Here is a 16133-nt window from a genome sequence, read left to right as displayed (position 1 = left end):
CCGTTATTTTGTAATTTATGATCTACGTCTATACTGAATGTCTGCGGAGGTTATATCTATATTAATAACCCACCATTTTGAGGATTCAATTGGGTGTTTTTCATCCGGCGTTACTTTAATGCAAATTTTTTGCCATTATATATATAAATAAATACATTAAAAATTTTCTGGCCATGTTGTATACAACTATTGTATGCCCACGTTCTATATTTATATTATTTTTTTCTTATTTTTCTCGTAATTTTTCTCCCTAACTTCTGCCCTCTTTCATTATGGCCGTTTTTGCATCTTTGTTCTGCGCACGCGCGTAGTCGGTCGCCATGACCACGCTTTCCGTCTCTTTATGATGCCAGATCACGTGGGGCCCGCGTGTTTCCGGCGTTCACTGGAGCGGAGGCGTGGTCTTGGTTTGACTGACTACAGACGCGTCTGCGGGACTTCCGGTTGGCGCGCTATATAAACTCATACAATGCGCCTTCTGGACACGCCCCCTGAGGAAGGAGCATAGCGCTCCAAAACGCACGTCGGGGTGACGCTGGTACATCTTCTCATCTCCTCTCCCTATTGCCGTCTGGCTAAACTAGGTATGTTTAATTATACATGTACTGAGAGCTAATAGAGTGCCTCTGCATGTCAGCACCGCCCTGTGCTATTTCATCTAATATTATGATCTATTTATTAATGACATGGGGGTGCTTAGGTGTTTGTTTAAACACTATATTTTTTCGCTGTGATTTACACTCTATTAGAGATGTTTGAAGTATGTGTCAGCGTCTTGGGCTTTTAGCCAATTTTCACATTGTGGTGATTTGCTCTTTTCATCTGTATGCTTTTTATAATAAAGAATCTTTTTATGTATATTTCATAATAATTTTGGACTTGTTGTCGCTCTTTTTTCTGTGTGGTTTGTGCTTACTATACTCCTGTTAAACCCTGATCTGTCCCATCCTGAACCCCATGAGCCATAGGGCAGAAATGTAAGGTAAAAAAGGCACAAAGACAAAACAGGGATAACAGAAAACCTATATCATATAAAAACACTAACCAACAATAGGGAGGAAGATAGGGACAGGGAGGAATAAACAAGTGAACTACAGCGAAACACAGAAGCCTACTACAACAACTCTACTCCAACCACTTAGCTTTAGGACACCGTACAGGAAGAACAATCTTTTACCGGTAGGCATAAGAAGGTCTGACCATTTTTAATAGGAAGAAGTAATGACCAGATCAGAAGCAGCTGAAATGGAGCTGCATGTTTCTGACCAGCATAGAAAGGGTCGTTAACCTCTTTAACACCAAAGGAAACCAAATCCATTTAATATGGGACACAACATACCATCTCTAAAGAAGACCTGTGATTCATTACTGGACATGACCATCTAACTCCAGATCTTCCAGGGAGACATGACACCCTCGTGACAGTCCCTAGGTGGGGGAGGTAATAGTCTCAAGGTGCATTCAGGAGCATAGAAAAGTTGGAGACCCAGGCCACTTTACCTTTAAGAATACCCCTGGTACAGGGACAGTGAGGGCCCTAGCTCCAAGGAGAGATGCACCGCCTCTCTCCCTTACTTGTAACTGGCATATCGAGACAGACTTATCATATCTTTGGGAAACTGAGTTAAAATTCCCTAGGCACACCTAGGCCTGATTACTGCCTCACCTGTTCTCAATCAAGAAACCACTTAAATAGTACCTGCCTGACAAAGTGAATTAGACCAAAAGTTCCTCAAAAGCAAGACATCATTCTGCTATCCAAAGAAATACTGGAACAAATGAGAAACAAAGTAATTGAGTCTGGAAAAGTTTATAAAGATGTTTCTAAAGCTTTGGGATGCCAGCAAAGCACAGTGATAGCCATTATCCACAAATGGCGAAAACATGGAACAGGTGAACCTTCCAGGATTGGCCGACTGACCAAAATTACTGCAAGGGCGCAGTAACAACTGATCCAAGAGATCAAAAAGACACAACAACAACATCCAAAGAACTGGAGACCTCACTTGACTCAGTTAAGATCAGTGCTCATGACTCCACCATAAGAAAGAGACTGGGCAAAAATGGCCTGCATGGCAGAGTTCCAAGATGAACTCACTGCTGAGCAATAAGAACATAAAGGCTCATTTCAGTTTTGCAAGAAAACATTTTGACGATACCCAAGACTTTTGGGAGAATACTCTGTGGACTGATGAGATAAAAGTTGATCTTTTTGCAAGGTGTATGTCCCATTACATCTGACGTAGAAGTAACACAGCATTTCAGAATCGGAACATCATGCCAACAGTAAAATATGGTGGTGTTAGTGTGATGGTCTGTGGATGTTTTGCTGCTTTAGGACCTGCAAGACTTGCTGTGGTAAATAGAACCATAAATTCTGCTGTCTACCAAAAAATCCTGAAGGAGAATGTCCGGCTATCTGTTCATGACCTCAAGCTAAAGCACACTTGAGTTATGCAGCAGGCAATGATCCAAAACACATCAGCAAGTCCACCTCTGAATGGCTTAAGAAAAACAAAATGAAGATTTTGAAGTGGCCTAGTCAAAGTACTGACCTTAATGCGATTGAGATGCTGTGGCATGACCTTAAAAAGGCGGTTCATTCTCGGAAACTTTCCAATGTGGCTGAATTGCAACAGTTCTGCAAAGATGAGTGAACCAAAATTCCTCCAGAGTGTTGTAAAGAACTCATTGCCAGTTATCGCAAACACTTGATAGAAGTTGTTGCTGCTAAGGGTGGCCCACCTAGTTATTAGGTTCAGGAGGCAATCATTTCTTCACACAGTACCCTGTAGGTTTGGATTTCTTTTTTCCCTTAATAATAAAAACCTTCATTTAATTAACTGCATTTTGTTTTTACTTGTGTTATCGTTATGTAATATTTAAATTTGTTTGGTGATCAGAAACATTTAAGTGTGACAAACATGGAAAAGAATAGGAAATCAGGAAGGGGCAAACACTTTTTCACACAACTGTATATGGATGACAACACCAATTAAAAATCATTTGTTGTTTTTGGATGAAATTCGGATCATCCATCTACACTCATGTAAACTAGGCCTAACAATCACATACAGTGGCATGTAATAGTTTAGGCAGTCCTGGTCAGAATTACTGTTTTTGTGAACAGCTAAGCAAGTTGAAGATGAAATGATCTCTAAAACACCTAAAGTTAAAGATGACATATTTCCTTTGTATTTTAGGCACAAATATACATATTTTCATCTTTTACATTTTAAAAATTGTGAAAAGGAAAATGGGCCTATGCAAAAGTTTAGGCACCCTGCATGGATAGTACCTATTAGCACCCCCTTTTGCAAGTATCACAGCTTGAATACTCTGTTTGTAGCCAGCCAAGAGTTCTTGTTTGAGAGATTTCATCTCTTCTCTCTTGGAAAATTCTTCCAGTTCAGTGATATTTGTGGATCATCTTGCATGCACTGCTATGTTGAGGTCTAGCCCCAGAGGCGTATCCAGGGGGGGAAGCCGGAGCATTTGCCCCGGGCGCAGCTGGCAGAGGGGAGCAGCGGGCCACCTAATGCGGCGGTCCGCACTGTCTTCCCCCCGCGGCTGCATTCTGCCACCCCCCGTCCTGTGAGTCAGCGGTTTTCTGTGTCAGCTGTCAAGCTGACAGCCGGCACACAAAGGCTGTGCGCGCCGGCTCACAGGGAGCAATTGTACTGGCGTCTATACAGACGCCAGTACAATTGAAGCTCTGACCGCCGGGTCAGAGCGACGTCAGCAGTGTGATCATGTCATGTGATCACGCTGCTGATGTCATTCCCTGGCGCCCAGAGCGAACGCTGGTGGTAAGTGTGCTCCACTGTGGAGCTGAAGAACCACCGAAGATGGGAGGAGGGGGGAATTTGGATAAGAGGAGGAGGATGACGAGGAGGAGGGGGGATTTGGATAAGAGGAGGAGGGGGATTTTGATAAGAGGAGGAGAAGGATTTGGAGAGGAGGAGGAGGATTTGGAGAGGAGGAGGGGGGATTTGGAGAAGAGGAGGAGGGGGATTTGGAGAAGAGGAGTAGGTGGAGGGGGATTTGGAGAAGAGGAAGGGGATTTGGAGAAGAGGAGGAGGAGGGGGATTTGGAGAAGAGGATGAGGGGGGGATTTGGATAAGGGGGGGATTTGAAGAAGAGGAGGAGGAGGGGAGGATTTGGATAAGAGGAGGAGGGGGATTTTGATAAGAGGACGAGGGGGATTTGGAGAGGACAAGGGGGATTTGGAGAGGAGGAGGGGGGACTTGGAGAAGAGGAGGAGGAGGGATTTGGAGAGGAGGGGGGTGTACATAATGTATGGGGGGATTTGGAGTGGGGGGTGTACATAATATTTGGGGAATTTGGAGTGGGGATGACGGGTTACTTTATGTGTGGGGGGATTTGGAGTGGGGGGGTGTTCATAATGTGTGGTGGGATTTGGAGTGGGGATGGGGGATACTTAATGTGTGGGGGGATTTGGAGTGGGGGGTGTACATAATGTGTGGTGGGATTTGGAGTGGGGATGGGGGATACTTAATGTGTGGGGAGATTCGGAGTAGGGACAGGGGTTATTTAATGTGTGTGGGTATTTGGAGTGGGGATGGGGGGATTTAATGTGTGGGGGATTTGTAGTGGGGATGGGATTTAATGTGTGGGGGATTTGGAGTGGGGATGGGGGGATTTAATATGTGTGGGGAGATTTGAGGAGACAAAATGAAGAGTATGCATGTATGAGGGCATGTATGAGGAAACAGTATGGGAGATGGGTGCAGACAGTATGGGGAGCGAACGGGTGAATATATGTGGGCACAATATAGGGAGTGAGGGTGATGGGATGTGTGCAGACACAGTATGGGGAGTCGGGTATGTGTGAGCAGACAGTATAGAGAGTGAGGGGGTAAATATATGAGGAGACAGTATGGTGAAAAGGTGGAATGTTAGAGGAGACCGTATGAGGAGGGAGTGGAATAGTGTGAGGTGACAGTATATTGCAGATATTTTTATTTAGGTGCATTATAATGACACTTCTATCTTTAAGGGCATCGTGTGGAGATTTGTTGCAGAAGACCGGAGAAGATGGAAGTCTGCAGAGACGAGATGTGGGTGAGAAAACTCATCATGGGGTCTGGACAAGAAGAAGAAAAGAAGAACGACTCCAGAAACAACGTCATCTATAAGGTACCTGGATGTAAATTTTATTTGATACTGACTTATTCTCATGTTTTTATTTATGTTAGGAACATTAAAGGTGTTGTCCAGGTTTGTGCGGAGTCTGCAGTCATTCTATGTGACTGCAGACTTCTGAATTCTCACAGTGCTCACTGAACACTGTTAGGATTCTCTCGTGCCAGTAATTTACATACATGCGGTCACATGCTGACTAGACATGTGTGGCCTCATTCAATGAAAATGAATAGAGCGAGGCCGGACACATCTAGTCGGAATGTGACCAGAAGTATACAAATCACATGCTTGTGCTGACATGACTGTACATCAGCAAGGGAGAATCCTAAATGTGTGCAGTGCATTAGTTGTGAGAATTCAGAAGCCTGCAATGTCAGGATTCAGCTCTGCAGGTTCCAGTAGTCATCATATGGACACTTCAGTCATATGCGATTTTCATACTTATGGTCCTGTGACAACGAGCTTCTCTTCCTGCTTCTTTTCAGTTTTTCACTGAACATTGAGAGCATTAGGAAGAGCAGCTCCTGGGTACATGACTAAGTGTGCAAATTGCATGTGTGCTGGGGGGGGCGCCAAACCGAATTCTTACCCCGGGTGCCAGAAAGCCTAGATACACCTCTGTCTAGCCCCACATATTTTCAATGATGTTCAGATCAGCGGACCGTGAGGGCCATTGTAAAACCTTCAGCTTGTACCTTTTGCGGCAGTCTATTGTGGGTTTTGGCATTTGTTTAGGATCATTTTTTTACTGATGGTGTTATGTTTGCATCATGAATTTGATGAATTTTCATTGAATCCATTTTTCAATCTACCCATGAAATGTTCCCCGTGCCGTTGGCTGGAACATATCCGCAAAGCATGATTCATGCATTCCTATGCTTAATGGTTGGTGAGATGTTATTTTCCTGAAATTCTGTGCCCTTTTTTCTCCACACATACTTTTGATCATTGTTGCCAAAAAGTTCTACTTTAGCCTCATCTGTTCACAGGACTTGTTTCCAATATGCATGAGTCTTGTTTACATGTTCTTTTGAATACTTCTGATGCTAATTTTATGGTGAGGATGCAGGAGAGGTTTTCTTCTGATGACTCTTCCATGATGGCCATGTTTGTGCAGGTGTCTCTGAACAGTAGAACAATGTACTACAACTCCAGAGTCTGCTAAATCTTTCTTAAGGTCCTTTGCAGTCAAATGGGGGTTCTGATTTGCCGCTCTAGCAATCCTACGAGCAGCTCTCACTGAAATTTTGCTTGGTCTTCCAGATATTATCTTGACTTCCACTGTTACTGTTAACTGCCATTTCTTAATTACATTTCAAACTGAGGAAAGAGCAACTTTAAAAATCCTTGCTATTTTCTTATAGCCTTCTGCTTTGTGGACCTCCACCATTTTCATTTTCAGAGTGCTATGCAGCTACTTGAAAGAACCCATGGCTGCTGTTTTTTGGCACAAGGTTAGAGGAGGATGGGTTTTTATAAAGCTGGGACATTTGCATCACCTGGCCTTTCCAAACGTTGATACTGAACAAACCATAACTTTAACAGGTTAATTGAGGTCTGAAACCTGGGTTATTATCTGAGCACACAACTCTCCAAGGGTGCTCAAACTTTGCATCTACTCATATTACTTTTTGTAATTTTTTAAATGTAAATTTTTTTTTTGGCCTAAAATACAGATGAAATATATCTTCTTTAACTTTAGGATTTTAGAGACCTTTTTATCGCCAACTTGCTTAACTGATCACAATAACAGTTATTTTGTCCAGGGGTGCATAAACTTTAACATGCCACTGTATATATGCAATCTGAGTAAGATTATGGCATAGTTTTATTTACTTTAAAATCTGCTTGCCTATTTAATTTGCCAATACTAATATACGAATATTAAGGATCTTAAATAACAATATCCCTTTTTCCAAGCAATTGTAGAACACTAAGATCTCCTCATTCTTGACACTTACTAACATTATTAGCATCGGAAGAGGAGGAGAGTTGCGCATAAATGACATTACATAACTCGGATAGATCCAGAATGTGAAATCTAGGAATAATACCTGTATACCTGGAATAGTTCCAGAACTTTATATCTGACATGCTGCTCACACAATCATGTTCATCACTGCTCGCCCTTGCAGCTCTTTTCGTCTCAAAGGGCTGTCTTGTCATTACAGCAGTCTCTCTTCAACATAACAAGAGTCCATCTTGACAGCCACCATTATTATAGTGTATTTCCTAGGCAATTCAGCATGTCCCCTAGCATGACTAATTAAAAGTGTAAAAAAAATTCAAAATAATTCAAAACGATTTAAAAGAAAAAACAAATACTGCTTTTTTTCAGTCACTATATTTCCCCCCAAAAATGCAATTAAAAGTGATGAAAACAACATATCAACCCCAAAAATGGTAACAATAAAAACTATAGGTAAATATGCAAAAATCAATCCCTCACCTAGGCCTTCCTACAGAAAAAAATGTAAAAGTTGCAGCTCGAAATAAAATGGCAATATAAACCACATATGGTACTTTTTTTTACATTTGTACATTTTATTTACCCACTAAAATAGATGTATAAAAAAACTATATGTATGGTATCAATGCAATAGTACTGACCTGAAAGAATCATGCTGTCAGGATATTATTGCCGCACAATAAAAACCATAAAAACAAAACTCCAAAAACTATAGCAGAATTACGTTTTTTTCACCACACTTGCAATTTGTCTTTGTGTACATTATATGGGAAAATGAATGGTGTTATTCAAAACTGTAACCGGTCCCGTAAAATAAAAAAGCTTAAATACAGCAATGTCGAAAACATTTTTTGAAAACATTACAGCTCTTGGAAGAACGGGAGAAAACAACAGGAATGCAAAAATTAATAACTGACAGACTTTAAAGGGTTTGTCCAGATTTGGCACAAAAGTCTACAGTCACTATGTGTGACTGCAAACTTGTGAATACTCACAACTCGCATAGCGCTCTCTGTCAGGAATCTACATTGCCAACTTCCTAGACCAGGGGTCCCCAACCTGTAGCTCGGGAGCCACATGTGGCTCACGGTCCTATGACTTGTGGCTCGCAACTGTCTGCCAGCTTGGTGCATTAGCTCCAGGTCTAGCAAACGGGTATGAAGAGAACATCTCAAAATGGTGGATTTTGTGTGTAGCCCAGCACAGAAGAGCAGATCTGGATGCACATACAGTATACTGTCTTGGGGTTTAGAGATGTTTTAGGTATGGTACGCTGGAGGATGGTACTACCTGTTAGAGGAGGTGCTCAAAGCTGGATGTGACAGTATGCTAGGAGTACTTGATGGGAGAATACTGAATGGGGCTTTTGTGGGAACCCCTGGATCTCAGTGTACTGCTTTGGAGTGATTTATGTGGAAAAGCTTTGGTTATGATTACACCTGTAATGGGGCTCTGGTTGATACTACTTTGAGGGGGATGGGAGCTGGATGTGGCTCATGGCCCTCTCCAAGTCCTGAATGTGGCTCGCGACCCTCTCTCTAAGCTGAATGTGGCTCTCAAGGTCAGAAAGGTTGGGGACCACTGCCTAGACAATAAATCGTCTACCATTTTATTCTAATGAGCAGGGGCGGACACTGACAGCTTGGGGCCCCTGTGCAAGAAACGTGTCTGGGCCCCCCTCCTTTTATGGCATCAAAGCTACATACAGTATATATAGCCACACACACATACATGTGTATATATATTACATAGTCTCCTTTATTATGTATATTGCTGTCCCTTACACAGTGCCCTCTCTTGCTATGTACAGTACCGTCCCTTACAAATTGAATTATATAGAGCCCTGTTTTTTATTACATACCATCCTGTCTTGTTAGCTGTGTAATGCAATGATGGCTGATGAAGCATGGTAAAGCTTCCTTTCTAATGGAGGAGCTGATGGACTAGTAGTTTGGTCACCGGCTCCTCGATCAGCAGTTATTCTTCCTTCAGGCACGCTGACACGATGTGCAATCCAGCATACAGTATAAACCATAGCTCTGTCTTCCAAAATAAGCTGACTGTTCTCTGTAGTCTAACTTGTTTATGTGTGAAGAGTATAGAACATGCGCGGTAAAACAGATATGCTTTAGCCGGGAAGTGACTCAAGTAGAGAAGTTGCAGGAAAAACAAAGCTTACACAGGAGGACAAAATAACATGCGCATCCTATGAGATCCACAGAAGCAAAATGGCCCTTTTTCATCCCAGAATACATTGCTTCCTTCCCACAAAGCACTGCTTTAATCCCATAGTGCATTGCTTCTGTTAAAGTCACAGGCTTTATAATGCTATTGAAGACACTGCTATAAATTCAGCCACCACTAGATGGTGCTATAATTAACCCAGCAATAATAAAACATTCTTTGCCCTATTAAGAGGGCAGAACAGCAGTCATTTTATATCTAAAAAGAGAGGGGACTATGTAATAAAAGAGGGCACTGTAAATAACAAAATTAACAATAATACACTATGTAAGAGACAGCACTATACATAACAGCAGAGGAAGCTATATAATAAGGGATGGCACCATATATAACTAGAGAGGATGGTACGTAATAAGGGATCGTGTTATACATAATAAAAGAGGAAACTATGTAACTAAAGATGATGTTATACAGAATTAGTGAGTACACTATACTAAGAGACTGTGTTAGACATAGTGAGTGCACTATATACTAAGGGACTGGGTTAGACATGATAAGCGATAATAATGTCTTCCTCCACCTCCCCCTGTTCCTAAGGCCATTATAAGTCATCCTTCCTCCCATCCCAATCCCCCACACCCCTCATTGTCCTCCTCCCCTCGCATTCCATTATTGTCCTCTCCCCCACCTCCATCATTTTCTTCTCCCCCAGCACTATCTTTGCTTTCTCCCCCACCACTCCCATCATTGTCCATTCCACTACCTCCATCATTTCCTCCTCCTCCACCACCCCCATTTATTGCCCTTTCCACCACCACCATCATTGCATTCTCCCCCACCACCCCATCATCATTTCTTTTTCCCCCACCACCCCATCATTGCCCTCTCCATCACCCCCATCATTGCCTTCTCCCCATCACCCCCATCATTGCCTTATCCCCATCACTCCCATCATTGCCTTCTCCTTCACCCCATCACTGCCTTCTCCCCATCACTCCCATCATTGCCTGCTCTATCACCCCATCACTCCCATTATTGCCTACTCCCCATCACTCCCATCATTTTCTACTCCATCACCCCCATCCTTGCCTGCTCTATCACCCCATCACTTCCATCCTTGCCTGCTCCATCACCCCATCACTCCCATCATTGCCTGCTCCATCACCCCATCATTGCCTTCTCCCCATCACTCCCATCCTTGCCTGCTCCATCACCCCCATCCTTGCCTGCTCCATCACCCCATCACTCCCATCATTGCCTGCTCCATCACCCCATCATTGCCTTCTCCCCATCACTCCCATCATTGTCTTCTCCATCACCCCATCACTCCCATCATTGCATTCTCCCCATCACTCCCTTCTCCCCACCATTACCATCATTGCCTTCTCCATCACCCCATCCCTGCCTTCTTTCAATCACTCCCATCATTGCCTTCTCCCCATCACTCCCATGATCCCATCAATGCCTTCTCTCCATCACCCCCATTATGGCCTTCTCCCATTACCCCCTCATGGCCTTCTCCCATTACCCCCTCATGGCCTTCTCTCCCCATCACGGTCTTCTCCTCATGTCCCCATCTCCTCCAGGGCCAGGCTAACCTACACAGACACAGACATACACACATGCATACATACACACAGACAGACAGACATATACACACACACACAGACATACACACACACACACAGACATACATACACACACACAGACATACATACACACACACACACAGACATACATACACACAAACACAGACATACACACATACATACACACACACACACATACATACATATACACACACACAGCACCTCTCTCCTCTCACCTGTCCGCAGCATCGCCCGCGCTTCCTCGCTCTGACACGCAGCGACCGCTGAATGATGACGTCATCCAGCGGCGCTCCTCTCAGTGTCAGAGACAGAAAGCGCGGCCTCAGAGCAGGAAGCAGGACGGATCCTTGCAGCTCCACTCCTGCTATTCCCTCTTGCAGGCAGCGGAGCTGCTTGGATTGCTCCCTGCCCGCCGCTACACATGAGGGCAATCTGGACAGGGGCCCCCCAGAGCCTCAGGCCCGACGAAAACGGCCAGATTGCCCTCATCATTAGCCACCTTGAAGGGCCCCATGGAGGCTCTGGGCCCCGATGCAGTGCACCGGTTGAACGGGCAGTATGTCCACCCATGCTAATGAGGCATTTCAGAGTCCCATTTTCTGGTTCGGAAAGTTATTAATTATCCTGTCCAGATTCCCAAGTTGTTCAGACAATAGGAAAACATTATACAAATGCAAACATTCTATATAGCATTGTAAGTAGAGACCACAGCATCTAAGTAATTATAAAGAGGGTTATGCCCACTTTGTAGCCCAATAGTTTCCTTTCCAACCCGACAGTGGGATATATTGTTGGAAATGAAGACCCCTGAATCTGCCATCTTTTTACTCATAGGAAGGACTATCACAGAGCATTATAAGAGATTGCGAAATTTATAATACACTATTATGACTCTATGACTGAAATCTGGAGCCTGCTGGGAGGAATAAAGTTAATTTCCTCTGATAGCCGGGCTTTTAGTGCGGCAGCTGCACAGCTTTAAAATGCTATTAAACTACAGATTAACCCCATATCTGCTGCTTAATTGCATTTGGGGACATGACAAGTACTCTTCAATATATTAAAATACACTGACCAGTCTTCTTAGCCTTCAAAAAAATAAAAATCTGCAACATGGCCTATGTCTCTGAAGAACGCTTGGAGTAAAACCAGCTGTAATCAGACAAGTGTTATCAAATGATAATAAGTATATTTTCTGAATTGTAATATGACACAGTATCCATACATTATTATGCTCTGTAAATTAGAAACTGGTGAATCTAATACCATAAATCCATGAAGTTCAATTTGCAAAAACTCAGGGGAGGCAGAGGAGGGTAAAGAAGTGTGAACAAGGCACATCTACTATCACCTGCACAACCATTTATATCTTGGATTTCTTATATTCACAGCTCAACACATTATACTTGGTCTTCTTAAGACAAATGGCAGCGTTGAGCAAATTTCTTCAGAGGGCGAGGGTCCACAGGGTGAGTGGGAACTTGTCCAGATAGAACCTTCTGATCCTGGAAATATGCAGAACATGGTGGCATTTAATGTAAGTAAAACATTGAAAGATTTTCCCCCTCCTGTAAGGCTATGTGCACACGTTGCGGATTCTGCTGCGTTTCCGCAGCGTTTTTGGCCCTGCGGAAACGCAGCAGTTCCGCAGACATGGTACAGTACCATGTTACCCTATGGCATTTCAAATCCGCTGTGCTCACGCTGCGTTTTTTTCCGCGTGGTTTTGCTGCGGCTTACAAACCGCAGCATGTCAATTGTTTGTGCGGATTCTGCAGCGGTTTCACACCTTTAACATAGTAGAGGTGTGAAACTGCAAGGCAAAACCGCAGGCTAATCCGCAGGAAAACCGCAGGTCACTTTACCTGCGGTTTTATCTGCGGATCCGCGCGGAAAAACCCGCAGGTGAATCCGCAGCATGTGCACATAGCCTTAAAGGGAACCTGATTGCTGATGCAGGCTGCCCGATCCACGGAAAACATGTATCAGACTTTGACTGCAAGATTTCAGCAGCATATGTGTAACTGTGAAACACAGTGACATTTCAGAGACGAACATTGATTAATAACTGCTGTGGACCGGTATGCATGGGAAACTAGTCAAACAGGCAGGTCCCTGTCTTGCTTCTTGACTGACAGGTCTTTCCCTGCATGCATGTATACTTTAGGAAGAGACCTATCACTTCAGGGCAGTAGGTGGGGAGAGACCGCTGGGGACCAGCCTGTCCAATTAGTCCCATGCGGCTTGGTTGTTAAATTTCAGAGTCCTTTATGACTGAGATCATACAGACAGTGACTGATACATGCTGACCATGGATCGGGCAGCATGTATTCCACGGGGGCAGCATGTAGCCACTGTCAGGTTCCCTTTAATATTTTATGCATATCTGCAGAGTGAATAAATATTGTATCATGTGAGTAAGACTATTGCTAGGTTGAGGGACCATTTTTATTCCTCCAGTAGGCAGATGGTGATGAGAAAGAGTAAAAGATTATGGTCATTCAGATATTGTATTCAGGTGTTGTAAGTGGTGGTTTCGTACAGTCAATTCTATATTTAGGGATCTTGTGTGGGGGGGGGGGAAAGGAGGATTAGAATGGAAATATTACAGATACCCAAAGATGATGGGGGGTCTGGCACTCCCGAGCCCGTGGATTTATTATCTAGCAGCTCATGGCCAACAGTTGAGGGGATGGAGAGAGACAGACGGCAGGGGTTCGACGTGGCGGATATTGGCTCAGGTGCTGGGAAGAGACTAATTGGTTCAAGGACTGTAGGCAGGTAGTTTTAGGAAACTGGGACTTTCATGCCCCACTCTGGCCCTTGTACACAAGGTGTGGGAGGAGATTCAAAGGATTAAGGGAGTGGAGGCCCTGAAGAATTATTCCCCTATATGGCAAAATGAAAAACTGATGGAGTTTGACAAAATGGGGGAATTTAGAAACTGGACGAGGAAAGGAATTCAATACATGGAGCAAATACAGGACTCGCAAGGACTGTTAACTTTTGAGAAACTACAGGAGGAATATGAGTTACCTGAGATCTGTGGGTTCCAGTATAGACAGCTCTGTCACGCTTACATAGCGCAGAGTAAGGCTACTTTCACACTAGCGTTTCCTGGAGCTGCGGAGGGATGCGCACGGCCGCCGTGAAGCTCCGCCCACGGCAGCACCTTCTCCAGTCAGCTTCGCCTACGGGTGCATGATGCTGCATACGACCTGCGTACCCTATCTTTAGTATTGGGTATGCAGACCATGCGTAGGTATGCATTTGCCGGCACATGCGTCCTTTTGACGGTGCGCTGCGTGCACCAAAATGCAACACAGTGCGTTTGGCGCAGGACGTGAAAGTAGCCTAAGACGGTTTCTATGAGGGTCCAAAAAGACATAGTGGTGAACTATGTGTGTAGTGATGGGGGAACAAAAGAAGTTATGTCAGGTATTTATAAGGACTTAATGCATACCTTTTTAACTTATTACTCGATTAAGGCTAAAGAGAAGTGGGAAGATGAATTGGGGCCGATAGAAGAGGATAAGTGGGAGGCAATTATGGAATATATACCCCAATTATCACTGAGTGAGCCAGGTAGACTCTCACAAATATATGTGCTCCATAGAGTATATAGGACAACTGAAAGACTAGGGCAGGACTGAGACAGACTTCTGGATGCCCTCAATGTCAGGCTGATGGGGCAGTGTTGAGAATGGGTCACCGAGGAGGAAAACAAGACCAAGCTAAGTTACAGAAAACCAGAGAGGTTGGTAACTACGCGGATTTCAGACCCCTGATCCTAACCACACAACTAACAGCAGCCGTGGAGCGTACCTACGATGGTTCTAGATGCCTCGTCACAGCCGGAGGACTAAATAAGCCTTAAGCAAGAAAAGGGGAAATCTAAACTGCCCCAGAGCAGACCCCAAAGGAATAGACAGCCCCAAGACAAGATGAAAGCACAAACATAGGTAGGAAAATAGGCTGAGCAAACGATGGGGCCCACACTAACTAGAAAGGACAGGAAAGGAAAGATACTGTGTGCAATCACGCCAAAAACCCTGCAAAAATGTCCAACACTTCTGATAGCAAAAAATACCCTGAAGTCACTAGACTTCTCCCACCAGATCAGCACTCTGGCATATTCTGGGAACAGAGCAAAAAGAGGCCAATCTAATAAGGGACAAAAAGCAAACTAGCACATACAATGACATAAGAGTGGAAATTCAGCACAGCCCGAGCCGGGGCTGGCTGACCACACAAAAAACTGAATAGACCAAATCAAATCAAATGTGAACATAAGCAGAGAACAACTTAGCTTGAGAAGGAAGGAACTGAGCTGGAAACTAAGACCTCAGGAGGCAGGAAAAAATCACCAGCATGGGAATAATGAGTCGGCTGTCTTAAATCTAGTCTGAGACTCCAGATGTCCAGTCCTCGTCCTCATGATCAGGTGGCAGGTCTCTGTTAATTAGATCAGCTTCACTACCTCCTGCCACCACCAGAGGGAGCCCGGAAAGAGAACTCACAACTCCTCTGTCAGCACAACCAGCTCCCTCACCAGAAACCAGAGGCAGACCAGAAAATGAGTTCACAACAGGGCAGGATCTTACACATGTTGTGGCAGTGCTCCAGACTGGACTCATACTGGACAGCGGTTATTAACACTATAGAGCGAGTGTATGACTGTAGAATTGAGAGGGATCCTGTGTTCTGTATTATGGGTTATGTCGAGGAGATTCAGATTCAAAATCAGTTCAAATTGGCGATAGCCAGGTTGTTATACATTGCACGTAAATTAATAGCCAGGCACTGGATAAATGAAGAACCGCTGACGATACAAGAATTTATTAGACAATCAGACTTTATTGTAAATATGGAAAAAGGTATTTATGCCAAAAGAAAAAAGGGAAAAAATGTTCAATTCATTGTGGACATCGTGGGTGGAGAGACGATGATCCCGAAAGGAGGATGTACTTCTGAGTAAATGTTGCTGTTTTTTCTATAAGGGGGGGAGGGACGGGATGCGCTGTAATTGAGAATATGTGATCTTGTTGGACATTGTAATGTCTGGACTTTGTTCTCTGTTTGAATTCCGTTAATAAAAATTTATCTGATTAAAAAAAAAAGATTATGGTCACAGATGTGCAGTACAGTGCATGCAAGGCTATCATCATATACTGTGGTGTACAAGAAACACAGAGCATATGATA

The 16133-nt window shown here is 43.9% G+C and overlaps 1 protein-coding gene across 3 annotated transcripts in view; it reads left to right on the top strand.

The window, feature by feature from the left end:
• The window catches only part of LOC141100655 (5-hydroxytryptamine receptor 3A-like), a 74686-nt gene that overhangs the window by 25698 nt on the left and 32855 nt on the right, over window positions 1-16133 (top strand). For all 3 annotated transcript variants that reach the window (XM_073589270.1, XM_073589269.1, XM_073589271.1), the window contains one exon: window positions 12321-12466. In XM_073589270.1, the coding sequence (XP_073445371.1) occupies window positions 12321-12466 (146 nt within the window). The remainder of the gene's footprint in view (window positions 1-12320; window positions 12467-16133) is intronic.

The sequence above is a fragment of the Dendrobates tinctorius genome, unplaced genomic scaffold (assembly GCF_039654945.1).
Source record: "Dendrobates tinctorius isolate UK_male_01 unplaced genomic scaffold, ASM3965494v1 ptg000107l, whole genome shotgun sequence".
Classification (NCBI taxonomy): domain Eukaryota; kingdom Metazoa; phylum Chordata; class Amphibia; order Anura; family Dendrobatidae; genus Dendrobates; species Dendrobates tinctorius.
This window is presented reverse-complemented; position numbering and strand designations above follow the sequence as displayed.